The sequence below is a fragment of the Epinephelus moara genome, chromosome 13 (genome assembly GCF_006386435.1).
Source record: "Epinephelus moara isolate mb chromosome 13, YSFRI_EMoa_1.0, whole genome shotgun sequence".
Taxonomy (NCBI): Eukaryota; Metazoa; Chordata; class Actinopteri; order Perciformes; family Serranidae; genus Epinephelus; species Epinephelus moara.
The window spans coordinates 2,410,672-2,426,379 of NC_065518.1; the positions used below are offsets into that span (position 1 = coordinate 2,410,672).

A 15,708-nucleotide genomic window follows, 5' to 3' on the forward strand; every position below is an offset into this window, starting at 1 on the left:
TTTATAGATTTAAATTGCTCACTAAATTTGGGTACTCGAGAAACCAAGCTCTCTGAAACACTGAATAAATATGAAGCAGATTTGTTGAAAATTGTTTCAGAGCATTTGATACAGAAAGAAATGGCGATATTGTTATTCTGTTCACTGAAGTCTGCGTTTTAAAAAACAGGTCACGTGAACGTTCTTTTTTCCCTCTAACTTGCAGGTGAGGCCAGCATTAGGGAGACGACTTCTCGTCCGTACGTCATTCAGATGAGGCATGCTGGAAGTATGCAGCCCATGTACAGAAGAGATGCTGGAGTCTGGCACCAAACAAGAAGTCTCCTCTACAAGAATCTGCTCATCAAATGGAGGACCAAGCAGCAGAGTCTTCAGGTGCTCAGTTTTCAGCTGACTGATATCAATCTGTTTGTTCTGCTGTGTACACTTTTATCCACCTCACGCCAGTCGCTGTGTTGCTGTGTGTGACATTCATATCCCACAAATTTACCATGAAGCAAAGTCAATATTCAGTTTGAACTGTGGAGCAAAAACATTAGAGTTTTTCTGATACCATTTATTCCTTGTGACTTCCAATCTGATGCCACTGCGTTTAACAAACAGAACAGCTGTATACGTCTAACCAGAGGTGGGAGTTGAGTCGAGTCATTGGTCAGGTCAAGCAGGTCACAGCTCAAGTCATACTCACAAACTCATGAAGATAATACAACATAAACTGCAGTCAGTGTTGGGATGTAACTAAACATGTGTCCTCAGATACTGTGAGTCCTTTCTTCTCGTGCCACCGTCTACCTCGACTCCACTACATTTATCTAACAGCTTAGAAAATAAATTTGCCTCTATTTTGATCATCATCTTTATCATTTTGTAATGCAAAACATTTCATGGTTCCAGCTTCACACTTGTGAGGATTTTTTTACAGCTTTTTCTTATTATTAATTGATAATTTTTATGTTGAGGTTTGAGTTGTTGGTTGGACAAAATAAACATGATGACGGCGTCACTTTGGGCTCTGGGTCAGTGTGACGCTACCTCTCACTATTTCCACAATTTCAACAAACCAGACAATCAGTTTATGGAGAAAATAATTGGCGGATTAACCCATAATGAAAATAATCATTAGTCAGTAGTTCAAAATGAGCTCCACCTCAACCAACTACAGCAGTAAGATCCTGTTGCTCCCAAAGATATGTGTCCAATAAACACTTTAATTCATATTCAGTTTCTAGGAGACACACTGTGAATAAGGAGCAGTCTGATATCGATGCAAAGACTTGTACATCAGCAGGAATGTAGCACAACATGGAAGTGAAAGCAGTGCTCTGTTTATTTACAAATGAAAGTGCAATAAAAATATTTTTTCCCTTAAATCGTTACATAATTATAAATAAAAATCCTGACAGTCGTTTTGGCCATAACCTTGCAGCCAGACTCTACTAACAACAACAGTAATTTTACCTCACACAACGTGAGAACTGCTGGTGCACCGCTGCCTCCATCAATAAAAATAATAATAATAATAATCATGCATTTTATTTAAAGGCGCCTTTCAAGGCACTCAAGGACACCTTACAATCACAGTTTAGAAACAAGCAATACAAAAAATAACAGCAACAACAGGCAAGACAAAATAAATACCAGGAGACAAAATAGATGTCAAGGATGAATCAGATGGCATATGCCAGTTTAAAAAGATGTGTTTTAAGATGGGATTTGAAGGTGGAGAGAGTCAATATTGCAGATATCTTGTGGGAGAGAGTTCCAAAGTCGGGGGACGGAGCAGCTGAAGGCTCTAGCTCCCATGGTGGACAAGCGAGCAGATGGTGTGGCGAGTTGGATAGTGGAAGAGGATCTTAGAGTACAGGAAGGAGTGTGGATATGAAAGAGTTCAGAAAGATACAATGGGGCTAGGCTATGAAGGGCCTTAAAGGTGAGCAGCAAAATCTTGAAGTCGATACGGTGTTTGACAGGGAGCCAGTGAAGTTGTTGGAACAGGAGTGATGTGCTTTATGGAGGGAATTCAAGTGATAATGAGTTTGAGAAGGCTGTGTGAAAACCAAGATTTAATGGGCGGGAGAGTGGAAGTTGGCTTGGTGGAAAGATAGAGCTGGGTGTCATCTGCGTAGAAATGGAACTGAATGCCAAATTTCCTGAAAATCAGACCGAGAGGTAACCGATAGATAATGAATAGTAGAGGGTCCAAGACAGAGCCCTGGGGAACACCGCTTGTGACAGGAGAAGAGTTAGTTCTGTTAGTTTGTGTTACTGTGTGACTTTGGTGTTTTAAAGGGTTCGTTCAGCAGCAGCTTCCGTGTTAAGCGAGGTAAAATGACTGTTTTTGTCAGTGGAGTGTGGCTCTGCAGAGAGCGACATAACGGCTTCAGCTCACCGTCAGAAATAGCTGTCTGACAGCAAGTGGTGAAAATATTCTAAAAACAGCGTCCACGAAGACTGATATTGATTTTTTTTTTTGTTTGTTTGAGGTGGCTAAATTCTATTTTGTTGCTGCTCTCGTGTACATTTGCTTGTCTGTGTACTGGACAGAAAAACCCAACTTTATTTTAGTTACTTTCAAAGGGGAGACTTTCTACACATACTTTCAGTAAAAAATAGTTTCGTGTTTTAAATACAACAATAAAACGTATGATTAATCAAACATAACGCTTCCGATTTAATTCCTTTAAGGTCATTCTTACATATAAATAATAGCTCTGTAATACTGTGAAACTTTGATATGTTCTGAGACGGTTATCGTACGGGGAAGATTTTATACCGTTGTACTAGGGCATTAACGACTTTGATTTTTTTCAGGTCGACTTATCTGTCAATAAAGTCAAAGTCGAGTCGACTAGTCATTTGCTGACGTCATCACATTGACACAGCGGAGGAAAGTGAAGTATCTCCACACGTGATGTGTGTCTGTCAAGGCCCGAACATACTTGGGCGGAACGTACATGGAACGGACTCTGCGGTGGTCCGCACGGACTCAAAGCGGACATCCGCAAGCCCTGTGCGCGCAAAGCTCAGATTTTACGACCGCACGGACTCCACTCCGCGCATCAGTGACTGCTCAGCATGTATTTTTCACATCACGGGGATTTTTCACGGACATTTTTACATGAAACTACAACGCGGAAGTGCGCTCGACTATGAAAGCCCGAATGACTGGAGTCTGCTCCGCTTATAGTACGCCCGAGTATGTTCAAAGATAAAGTATCAGTGTAAGCCAATCAGAGGCAGCGATTGCATTCTGTACACAAGCACACACAGAGAGAGAGAGAGGGAAAAAACACACGACTTGTCGACTCCTCCCGGGGGGGTGTTGACTTGTGCCACTGACGTCGACACGTCGACAAATCGACATTTCTGTTAATGCCCTACGTTGTACCCATTTTTTGGGGAGCGCACTGTGAATAAGACGACGAAGGAGTCTGGCTCTGCAGAGAGCGACATAATGGCTTCAGTGCTCCCACAGAAATAGCTGTCTGACAGAAAGGTAAAGCGGTGAAATTATTGTAAATACAGTGTTCATGAAAACTGATGTTAATTTTGTCAGGTGACTAAAATCCATTTTGTTGCTGACTCTGTCCATAGCAGTACATTAATTGGCTTCTGTGTCCGTACTCCGCTCTGTTTCTCCAAACTGGGGGCGTACTGACTCACATCTACTGTAGCTAATACACTGACTATGGAGAAAGACCTCACAACCTCGCAGTAGCTCAGTCCATAGGGACTTGGGTTGGGAACCGGAGGGTCGCCTGTTCAAGTCCCCGTCCGGACCAAAATATGGAATGTGGACTGGTAGCTGGAGAGGTGCCAGTTCACCTCCTGGGCACTGCCGAGGTGCCCCTGAGCAAGGCACCGAACCCCCCAACCGCTCAGAGCGCCTGTCATGGGCAGCCCACTCTGACATCTCTCCACTTAGTGCATGTATAGGTCCAGTTTGTGCATGTGTGTGTTCGGACCTGTGTGTAATTGACAAACAGAGTGAAAAAATTGAATTTCCCCTCGGGGATTAATAAAGTATGTAAAATAAAATAAAATGAAAATTTAAAAATATCTCAACTGTCGCCTTAAGTTCAGGATAACCATTTATCCCGAGTTATTTAAAATCGAGTTCATGCTTCTGTGCAGTGTTGTGTCTCTAATGGTGGGAGGACAAAGTGTTTTCTGAAAGAGCACTGAGATAATCTCAGGTGAACCAAATCTCCTGACAGAGTTTCCCCAGAGGAACTGTGTCCCCTGTGCGCTTCTCTCTCATCAGCTGTTCCTTTTATGCGTCTGTGTTTGCAGGAGCTGATCCTACCTCTGCTCCTGTTGGGTCTCCTGATTCTCATCAGCACCCTCAATCCTCACGTCTATTATGGAGGCATCAGCACCATGGAGCTGGAGCATGACGACCACTTCTTCAAGGGCCTGGGCTACACGCCCATCACCAACATCACCAACCACATCATGGAGGAGGTGGCCCAGGAGATGCGTAAGTCACACCTACAGGACAGGACTGTGCTGTTCTTCATAACTCATGTGTGTCAAACAGGACAGTGGCTCAGGAAGGGAAATGAGAAGGTAACAGGACACCAGGTATTTTTGGTTCATGACCTTCTTATTCTCCTGCTCGTGTTTTCAGACCTGCAGGATCGCCTGGAGATGTTTGCCAGTGAGGAGGACCTGGAGAACGCCAGCCTGTACGAGCCCTCCAGCTACGTCGGTGTTGTGTTCATGGACAGCTCGGCCACGTCTTACAGGCTGCGCTTCCCGTACAACCAGCTGCCCTTACCCAGCGACTACACAGAATCCATCGGTACATTTTTTATTTTATCTCCTTCATATATACGTAAAATATGTCTTAAATATTTTGTAGATTTCATTTAAAAAAAAGGATTAAGTTTCTTGTTTCAGGTGATCAGACTGTTGAGAATTGGGTTTTAGATTTTGGATTCTTTTCTGCATCGTCACATAACCTTTTAAGAGAAGACAGCACTGCGTCTGAGATCTGCACAGACCTGATGCTGTTGTCATTGTGTTTGTTCTCCTCCAGCCAACTGTTTCACCAGCTCGGTGAACTGCAGAGCAGCTAATTACTGGTACTCTGGCTTCATCCGCCTCCAGTCTGTGATCGATGCAGCCATCATTCAGGTGAGACGGGCCAGAGATCAGGACGGTGTTCTCCAGTGTGAATCCACTCCAGTGCGAGTGTTGCTCAGGACAAGTTTTTATACAGCAAAGAAAATGTATTTTTAAAGGAAATGCTTTCAGTACAGAGAAAAAGGTGTTGGTTCCTGCTTTTTAAAGGGATAGTTGCTGACTCACATCTGCTGTATGTAAGCATGTATTTAGGTTTTGTACCTCATACAACCCCACTTCAAAAAAATCCAAACTGTCCCTTTACCTCAGAGGATTTACTGCTTTTCTTTTTTATATCGTTGTATCTCATCAGGCTTCTTTGTCGGTCAGACCAAACAATGAGTTTAAAAATTGTCACCTTGGACCTCCAGATCTCCTGATTTTTGGACATTGTTAAGACTTACCAGCTAATAGAACACACAGTTGATAATCTATAATGGGTATAATCATTCCTCACAGTCCTGGTTTGATGGTGTTTATGGTCCATCTGTACAGATGCAGACGAAGCGCTCAGTGTGGAGCGAGATGGACCTGAAGGTCGTCATGATGGGTCAGCCAGGCTCCGTGGAGGTGCAGAAATTCCCCCACGCCCTCATCTCAATCTACCTGGTCCTGGCCTTCACACCCTTCGTCACTTTCCTCATCGTCAACGTGGCAGCTGAGAAGGAGCATCGCCTCAAAGACACCATGACCATGATGGGGCTGTATGACACCGCTTTCTGGTGAGGGCGAGGAGCGCGTCAGTCGCTGTAGATAAATAATCAGCAGGAACCTGCTTTCTGTTTGCACGCTTTAAGTCTTTGTGTCGTACAACAGGTTGTCATGGGGCCTCCTGTACGCCGCTCTGGTGACCACCATGTCCATCCTGATGTCCATCATCGCCACGTATACGGCCCTGTTCCCTAACAGCGACTTCTTCGTTATCTTCTTCCTCATCTTCCTCTATGGAATATCATCAGTGAGTAGAGCTGTGACAGAGAGGAAGCATAAACCTCCACAGATGTGTTGCTGTGGTTAAACGCTCACAAGACACATTCATATCGTATTATTTACCCCCAGTTAGGGCTGCAATGGTGTGAGATTTTCCAGTTACTGCTAAGGAAGCAGCACTACAAGTATGACATTTTTAAAGGTGATTTTTTTCCCAGTGTTCCCACTAAAGTTTAACTGGAGGTTTTAACTACAGTGTTGTTTAGTTTAGTGCTCTCAGTACAAACAGCTCTGATGGTGGGACTCAGTAAAATACTGATCCTTTTCCCTCCTCCTGTCTCCCTCTGTCGTCTTTCGCTCTTCTCTCGTCCTACAGATCTTTTTCTCCTTCATGCTGACTCCGTTATTCAAGAAGCCAAAGTTTGCCAGCACCGTGGGCTCCATGCTGACGGTGGTGTTTGGCTGCCTGTCACTGTTCACCGTGCTGATGAAGGACTTCCCTCAGCCACTCGTCTGGCTTCTCTGCCTGCTCTCCCCCAGCGCCTTCTCCATCGGGATAGCTCAGGTGACAAACACACTCACACTGAGCTCCACTGGTTATTCTCTAGGACAGAGAGGCAAAGTCGCACCATGGGACCTAGTATCAGAAAAAATATGTTCAGTAGAGACAAATAATTTTTGATCCTAAGTCCTAAGATAAGTTTGCGAGTCAAGAAAGTCGCAGTTTGTCCTAAAACTGTTGAAGTATAAGACTGAAAAAAAGTAATTAAAAAGACTACTTAAGCCTAGTTCACATTACACGATTTTCACCCTGATTTTGCGTCGCAGAGACTATCATAATCTTTTGAGTGTTCATACCTGGCGACGTGTGTTTCTGTCAGCGGGAGTCTCGCCAACTGCGTGACAACCTGTGTGTGCACACCACAAGATTTCTCCACCGAGCCCTCGCCGACAGAGCCCCAGATAACGCGGTGACGTCACCAAACTTGGAGACGACACATCGTAAAGGCATGGATATTCTTCCCAGTGTTGAATCAGATCTGCCTCCAGGGCCTGGGTCCAAACACAACGCGCTCCCCGTGATCCTGTGGACGCCGCCATTGTTGTTGTTGCTTGCCGGCTTGTCAGTGTTGCCAGATCTTGGGAGAGAAACAAGCAACCAGGGCTATGGAAACAAGCCCAAAAGAAGCAACTAGATCTGGCAACCCTGCGGCTTGTCCTCCTCACATTTCTTCCGTCCTCCTGTGTGCTGACGTGGGACGTATTCCACCTCTCATTGGCTGATGCTCTTTGTCAGTCGTGTCAGACTTCTCCAGTTTTCTAGCATGCCAGATATCCAGTCCCAGTCACAGACGAGGGGGCGAGTTGCTCGTAGACTTGTTCGCACATGAGGACTCGTCGTGGCAGACTATCTGCCAACTCACCTCCGACCCAAGGTGGCTCTCAAGATCCTCTGCCACGTCAAAATCGCGGTGAAAATTGTGTAATGTGAACTAGGCTTAAGTTGCCTTAAAAGAGGTCGCAGCTTTCTGTCTGTCTGAAGCTACGATGGCTGTGTGTTTGGTACCAGGATTTATTTCTAGAAGAACAGGTGTTAGTCATTCAACTTGACCCACATGCTTCCAAGCTTTGATTGTTGCCGTAGTAATTGACATTAAAATCAGTTTTTAAATGCTCCATTTATATTTATGCATCACTCCAAAAATCCTATAAAATAAGAAATAGTTATCCGACATTATTCATTTCTCATCAACATCAGGGTGGGGCGACTCATCGACATGATAGACGTCATCGATTAAACTGAAATAACTTTGTATTGTTTGGATACACATATAGGAGCCGTGCAGTTATTTAAGATATGAAACACATGATCTGTAAGTGTGTGTGCCTGTGTGTGTTTGTCAGGTGGTTTACCTGGAGGCTCAGGGAGACGGGGCTGTGTTTTCCTCCCTGGCCAACGGCCCTCATCCTCTTTACGTTCCCCTGCTCATGCTGGTTTTGGACTGCATCCTCTACCTTCTGTTGGCCATTTACCTGGACCAGGTACTGCCTGGTGAGTACACACACACACTGCATACGCCAATATCATTTACTACTAACAAAGTCTGCTTCAATGTTAGAGGTGTGACGGTGCGCATGAATCATGGTTCAGTGCGAGTTCAGTATGGCGGGAAAAACCCAGTCATCAGGATCTGTTAGTTTTCATGTCTTTAGAATAGGGCTGTCAGGTGATTTTAAAAATGAATCTAATTAATTACCTGCTCTGTGATTAATTAAACTAAACTAACCTTTATAAGTTCTGCAGCACCAGACAAGTTTCCCCGTGGGATCACTGCACTTTAACCTCTCATTGTTTGAGTGTTCTTATGATATGTAATTCATTTTGTCTGCAATGCAGGGGAGTTTGGGATGAGGAGGTCCTTGGTGTACTTCCTGAAGCCATCCTATTGGTCCAAACGCAGAAAGCGCTACGTTGAAGTGAGCTCAGTGTACGACACGGAGGTGAAAGGCGCTCCTGGTGGGGACGAGTGTGTCGAGCCGGTTTCACCTGAGTTCAGAGGGAAAGAAGCCATCCGGTAAAAGTCTCAGCTTGCATGTGAATGTCAGTTAGATGTATATTTCTGTTGTAATAAATGCAGCTTGTTACATTTCTGGCTAAGTTATTCCAGTTTTTTTATGATGGATGCCTTTGTAGCATCATTAGATATTACTGCTGTTTTATCAGAGTGTGCACAAAGTATCTAAAGTATTCATTCAGAGTATGAGCTCTGTGATTGTGAAGCATGAGGAGAGGAGTGATGCTTTGAGAGTCTGCAGTAGAAATCAGAGTCAGGCTCCTGGTCATGGTCCTGGCTGAGGAGAGCCTGTGGGAGCTGCTCTTCAGTCTGACGCCTCTGAAAAATGTTTTCTGCTTCTTGTCTGGCAGCATCAATAACATCCAGAAAGTGTACAAGGAGAAGGACAACGTGGTGGAGGCTCTGAGAGGTGAGTCCTCAACACTCTTTAGCACAAAGGCTTCTCAGTTAGCACCTGTTGTGATGTCATCGATATCATCTGCTCATTTTACACAGTCAGGAACAGAAGAAGCTGCCACCCCCTTTCTTTTTTCACTTTTGGTCATAAAAGATAAAAACAGCACATAAATAATAAGTGCAGTAGGGTTTACTCTATTCTGACTCCACTAACACATATTAAACAGCACATGGTATCAGTTAACCTTCAGGGCTTTCTGACAGAGAGACCCACATGACGAATGTCAGTGCTGAAACAGAACGGTGTTCAGCCCTACTGTGTGTCTGCTCTCCTCCACTCCTCCTTCAGGTTTGACGTTTGACATCTATGAGGGTCAGATCACGGCTCTGCTGGGACACAGTGGGGCAGGAAAGTCCACTCTCATGAACATCCTGTGCGGTATCTGCCCGCCCACCAACGGCTCGGCCACCATCTACGGCTCCCCCGTGGCAGAGATCGCAGACGGGTCAGAGATGAAGCAGCTGGTGGGGATTTGCCCTCAGTTCAACATCATCTTTGACGTGCTCACTGTGGAGGAGCACCTCAGGATATTTGCTGCCATCAAAGGGATCCCGCCGTCAGACATCGACGCTGAGGTAACGAGTCGATCTGAACACTTTAAAAGTCTCTGTTCTCTAGCTGGGTTTGTTTCACAGCCTTTGTTGTGAACTGTTTAGTCTGAAAGTATTTAAATGCATGAACATAAATCATCTTGAGTTGTCAGTCAGGGTTCAGAGGCTTTTTTTTTATTGCACTTTGACACTTTGACTGGTAATTACCAGTTTAACAAAAACCCTGTTACCAGTCTGACCTTTCTAATTTCAGACGGCTTATTCAGAAATGCAGCGTGAGATTGAGGGACTGTTTCTTCACTTTGATAGGTTACCAAAGTGCTGAAGGATCTGGACCTGGAGAAGATCATGACTGCTCAGGCAAAGAATCTGAGTGGAGGCCAAAAGAGGAAGCTCTCCGTGGGCATCGCCATTCTCGGAGATCCTAAGGTACCTGAGGCTCAAGGGCTCTTACTATTAATAGTTTAATGTGTTTTGTGTGTATCCTGGTCTCACACTGGAAAGTCTTTGGCATTATAAGTCTCTCTTTGAGCAGTATAACATCATCGTGGGTCCATTTTCTGAGCCGTTTGCATCATGTTTGTTCCTGTCAGATCCTGCTCCTGGATGAGCCCACAGCAGGCATGGACCCCTGCTCCAGACACCAGGTGTGGTCACTGCTGAAGAGCCGCAGAGCCGGCAGGGTCACCGTCCTCAGCACGCACTACATGGATGAGGCCGACATTCTAGCTGGTATGAACTCTCTCTGTTCCATAAAGTCCAGTTCAGACCGGAGAGTTGCGACGAGACGAAACCGATTGAGCTCGACTCAAGCCGGCTGATGGCGTCACCTGCAACTTAGCTGGTCAAATCGCAGGCGGCTGGTTTTAAATCACATCCCCTGTTTCAACAGCCAGTCAGCTTGTAGTGAAGTCTGCTGGTCAAGTCAGAATGACCACAGACGGCGTGTTGGCTTGCTGCGGCAGGTATTGATTATGAATACAGTGAATACAGAGAGTTGTTGACTAGAGATGATACACCGTCTCATGGTGGTCACTTCCTGTCGACGTTACAGATCAGAGGTACAGAGAGTCGTTGACTAGAGATGATACGCCGTCTCATGGTGGTCACTTCCTGTCGACGTTACAGATCAGAAGCACAGAGAGTCGTTGACTAGAGATGATACGCCGTCTCATGGTGGTCACTTCCTGTCGACGTTACAGATCAGAAGCACAGAGAGTCGTTGACTAGAGATGATACGCCGTCTCATGGTGGTCACTTCCTGTCAACGTTACAGATCAGAAGCACAGAGAGTTGTTGACTAGAGATGATACACCGTCTCATGGTGGTCACTTCCTGTCAACGTTACAGATCAGAAGCACAGAGAGTTGTTGACTAGAGATGATACACCGTCTCATGGTGGTGACTTGGTGTGAACCGGCAGGTTTTACAACACTGCAGAATGGTGCATTGCAAGTAGTTGGTTGTTTCAACTCATCTCGTTGCGAATCTTTGGTCTGAACTGAGCTTTACATACACTGACCCACAGACACCAAAACCATGAGGCTGGTATCTACTTAAACAACTTGAAATTTCCAACTGGGAACTTAGGAATTCCCACTTCCCAGTGCAAATGGAACGCACCACAAGTAATAAAGATTTCAAAAGAAGTGCAGCAGTGTATTTCAGGCCTACATCGGGAAGGTCAGAGCACGTTAAAGGTCAAAGTGAAGATGAATTTTTAGCTTTTTTTTTTGAATAACGTTAGTGAGCTGGCTGATATCTACATAAGTGCCAACTTCACCCTCCATGTTTTTTTATGCCTCCGTGCTGACAGCAGCTGTGGCCGGAGGCGTTATAATTTCGGGTTGTCTGTGTTTGTTCCGTCTGTCCCATCCTTGTGAACGCAATATCTTAAGAATGCCTTGATGGAATTTCTTCAAATTGGGCACAAACATCTACTTGTACTCAGTGATGATTTTTTTTAGATTTTGGTGGTTGAGGATCAAATGTCAAGGCCAACATGACCTTTCATCATCTCATCATCGTGAAGGCAGTATCTCAAGAACAACTTGAGGGAATTTCATCAAATTTGGCACAAACATCTCCATGGAATTAGTGATGAACTGATTAGATTGTGGTGGTCAAAGGTCAAGGTCAGTGTCACCTCATCTGTCTCATTCTTGTGAACACGATATTTCTATATAATACCTTAAGGGGATTTGGCACAAACGTTCACTTGACCTGAGGAATAAACTGATTAAAACTTGTTTGTCAAAGGTCAGTGTGACCTCACAAAACATGTTTTTGGCCATAACTCAAGAATTCATTCACTAATTCTGACAAAACTTCTCACTAATGTCTAACAGGATAAAATAATGAAGGTCAAAAGGTCAAAGGTCAGCTTGACTGTGACATCATGTTTTAACGTCATATCTCAGGAACAGAAGGGGAGACATTTGGTCAGATACTGAATTGGTGACTCTAATCTTGAAACTGTGCTGATTGTATAGATCTTCTGTGTGTGAAGCATCCATGTTTTCACTGACATGGATGGAGACTGTCAGAGACACTGGACTGGTGGGCGGAGTCATACAACCACAGGGTGGTGACTCTAGTTTTACTTCTACAGTTGACATTGTTCATGTCAGCATCTGATGTCTAAGTGCTGATAGCTGCACTCTGATGATGTTTCATGAAGTTGTTTGCAGCCAGCTGCAGTTTTAGAATCACAGACACAGATGTTATTTTTATTTCTCCAGATCGTAAAGCTGTGATCTCTCAAGGACAGCTCAAATGTGTTGGCTCCTCTCTGTATCTCAAGGTCAAGTGTGGCGTTGGATATCATCTCAGGCAAGTAGATTTTACCTCCCTGGTGTAGTTTATTTTTTCAGCTGTCGACTACTGAAAACTCAAAGAACAGTAAACCATTTTTGGATATTTAAAAATCCTGCTTTTTTTGCTACGACTTATTGAGGGTTTGTTTTCTAACTTAGTTTTTTTCCTCCCCTGCAGGATGTCTATCAATGAGAGATGTGAAGCCGAAAAAATCACCTCACTGGTCAAGCAGCATGTTTCCAAAGCAAAGCTGTCTCGACAGCACGAGGCAGAGTTAACGTTCACTCTGCCTTTTGAGAGCATGGACACGTTTCCAGGTCAGATCTGGTTATTTATACGCCGCCCTTTAATAACAAACTGAAACAATACTGAACCAGCAGGAAGTGCTGATTAACTTGTCTGTCACAGGCCTGTTCTCGGAGCTCGACCATCAACCCAATCTGGGAGTTATCAACTATGGGGTTTCCATGACAACACTGGAGGATGTATTCCTTCGTTTGGAGGCGGAGGCTGAAGTGGACCAGGCTGGTGAGTGTGTTACCAAAGCAGCGTTCAGTTTTAAAATCCCAAACGACTCCCTTATTAAACTGTACATCTGTGTGTGTTTGTGTGTGTGTTTCGTGTCTTCAGACTACAGTGTGTTCAATCGGGAGCAGGCGGAGGACGAATGTGACAACGCCTCTCTGGACGATACTGACCAGCGGCTGCTAACGTTCTCAGACAGCAAGTCAGACGTCGTGTCAGGTCACGCTCTGTGGCGGCAGCAGTTCAGCACCGTGGCCTGGCTGCACATGCTCAACATGCGCAGGGAGAGGAAGGCCTTCGTCTACACGTGAGTGTTCATGGAGATGGCTTAAATAACTTACTTTACAGTACCACTACCAGAACCCTGAAGAGTACTTCATTTCATACCTTCTTCTTTTACTTCATTTGATACACGTCATGTGAATAGAGTTCTGTTTAGTACAGCGATACTGTCAAACATTTTGGTGGCATCTCTGCACACTGAACTGCCGACTCTGTAAATACATTGTGCTCGACTTCACCACACCACAGACTGTTTGGGTTGTATCTGCTGCTGAAGGGAGCCAGTCTCACTTTGCAGCAAACGCTTGCAGTGATTGGCTGCAACCAAAACCATATTAGAGTCATTTTTTTCTACATCTGGGTACAAAAAGGATTGAATGCAGGTTTGAGTGGAGAAGTTTTGATGCTTCTTAGCAATGGGTTATTTTAGTTGATACCATACGAGGTACTGAGTACCAATAACCGGCAGTCCTAGTGTACAGAGACAAAGATGATTCGAAAATCCTTTGTGTGGATCACGTTAATAAGTTACTCTGGTTGGAGTTTAGCTCAGGCTTTTGTTGCACTTGCAGTGCCGTGGTGAGACCACTGTCTCTGTTCTGCCTGCGATGAAACATCATGCGCCACAGACGACAGCAAAACACAAGAGACTTACACTGAGCTGAAACAAGTTCTCATAACTGCAGTAAATAACAAAAATAAACATTGTGATTTGCTGTTGTTTATGGCGGGCGCGGTATCATGGCGGGCGGGCTGCAGAGTGGAGGAGAGGCAGAGTTGGAGAGTTGATGACAGCTGCACCCAGCGTTGCTGAGCATGAAACCTTTGCCAGTAAAACACATGTGTGACAGCTGACATAAAACAGAACAGTAGATCGAATCTTTGAGATCAGATCACGACATCACCAGTTCCATCCTTAACCTGAACTTTTGTGTCAAGCAACACTTACCTTACTGGAAATTTCATGCTTTTCTTTGTTGAGGTTAAAATGCTGTTAATAAGCTGATGGCACACTAAAATGTAAGTGAATTCCACCAGAGATTAAAAACTCATAATTATACCATTCTCATATGGTTCTAAGAAAACTCTGACCAGTCTTGGCAGAGCGTCCTGTCTGTCTTCCCCACGTGGAGGCCTCCGACTGACGTAACCGCTCGTGTAAGCTATGTCCGTCATAGACGTAATGAGGACATAATGGAGGAGGGGGAGTAAGCCTTTGGAGGGAGGCGGGAGTAGCTTTAATGAGACATTGTCCCTTCCTTCCATTCATCCTGTCTGTCCTCTCCGTCTACCTTCCCCTGCAGCCTGGCCTTGTTCCTGGTGTTTGTGGCCGCGGTGCTCGTCCTGTCTCTGGCCACAGGAAACATCCAGATTCACTCCCCAGACCGTCAGTTTCTGCCCATTTACCTCCTCAAAAGGAACCAGTCGCCGCGGAGATACACCACCAGCCTCCTGGTTCAGAACTCCTCAGGTGAGTCTGCAGGAGGTTTTCTGAAGGATGAGACTTTGTCCTGTGACCTGGGAGGAAACTGGATGATGTTTAGCACCAGGATGTCGGCTGTTACCTGATCTGGTGTTAGATTCTGTTTTGAAGTTAAGTTCAGGTTTTGTTATAATGCTGTGTGTCCTCAGTGAGACCTCAGATCTCCTTCCTGTCAGAAAGTGCTGCATGCTGTAAATATTGTGATGGTCCACAGACTGCTGTACAGCTGTTAGATTACACCATAAACGACATTCGATGAGATCTGTCCCGTGGGTGCAATTCTAACTGACCTCCTCGATGATGATGACCCTCTGAATATCCTTTTACTCTCATTTCCTCCATTTTGAACTCCTCACAGTGCTGTTTTCTCACACGTGGCTCATCAGTGTGTTGTTTTTTCTTGTGCCAACAGGCTCTGATATTTCTGACTTCGTCCACAACCTGGAGTCTCAGGACATCAAAGTGGACATGATGAAACACAGCGACTACATGGCCGCGGCTCCCCACAGCGCCGCCATCAACGTTACAGGATCCAGCAAGGTCACTTCATGTTTCTCTTTAACACTTTATTTGTAGTGTTTTTACAAATTGTGAAAAAATGAGTTCAAATTAAAACACAAACAAACAAATAAGAAAATTGTCCTGTCGCTCAAAAGCTGTTCATCGCTGTGACATAGTGACTCGCTCTCTCGACATCGCTCTTCTTGAGTCCTTATCCTGTGGGTTAACAGTTCCTTATCATATACACTCACTGGCCACTTTATTAGGTACACCTTGCTGGTACCAGGTTGGACCCCCTTTTAATTCTTGGTGTCACAGACTCAACAAGGTGCTGGAAACATTCCTCAGAGATGTTGGTCCATATTGACGTGATGACATCACACAGTTGATCCATGATGAGAATCTCCCGTTCCAGCACATCCCAAAGGTGCTCTATTGGACTGAGATCTGGTGACTGTG

The 15,708-nt window shown here is 44.9% G+C and overlaps 1 protein-coding gene across 2 annotated transcripts in view; it reads left to right on the top strand.

The window, feature by feature from the left end:
- Nucleotides 1-15,708, top strand: part of abca5 (ATP-binding cassette, sub-family A (ABC1), member 5) — a 29,579-nt gene that overhangs the window by 1,638 nt on the left and 12,233 nt on the right. For both annotated transcript variants that reach the window (XM_050059315.1, XM_050059316.1), the window contains exons 2-20: nt 206-375; nt 4,294-4,480; nt 4,631-4,804; nt 5,042-5,139; nt 5,623-5,849; nt 5,944-6,085; nt 6,434-6,622; nt 7,963-8,110; nt 8,456-8,633; nt 8,984-9,042; nt 9,379-9,665; nt 9,951-10,070; nt 10,235-10,373; nt 12,383-12,473; nt 12,636-12,775; nt 12,867-12,986; nt 13,089-13,290; nt 14,570-14,736; nt 15,161-15,288. In XM_050059315.1, coding sequence (XP_049915272.1) covers nt 206-375; nt 4,294-4,480; nt 4,631-4,804; nt 5,042-5,139; nt 5,623-5,849; nt 5,944-6,085; nt 6,434-6,622; nt 7,963-8,110; nt 8,456-8,633; nt 8,984-9,042; nt 9,379-9,665; nt 9,951-10,070; nt 10,235-10,373; nt 12,383-12,473; nt 12,636-12,775; nt 12,867-12,986; nt 13,089-13,290; nt 14,570-14,736; nt 15,161-15,288 — 2,966 coding nt within the window. The remainder of the gene's footprint in view (nt 1-205; nt 376-4,293; nt 4,481-4,630; nt 4,805-5,041; nt 5,140-5,622; nt 5,850-5,943; nt 6,086-6,433; nt 6,623-7,962; nt 8,111-8,455; nt 8,634-8,983; nt 9,043-9,378; nt 9,666-9,950; nt 10,071-10,234; nt 10,374-12,382; nt 12,474-12,635; nt 12,776-12,866; nt 12,987-13,088; nt 13,291-14,569; nt 14,737-15,160; nt 15,289-15,708) is intronic.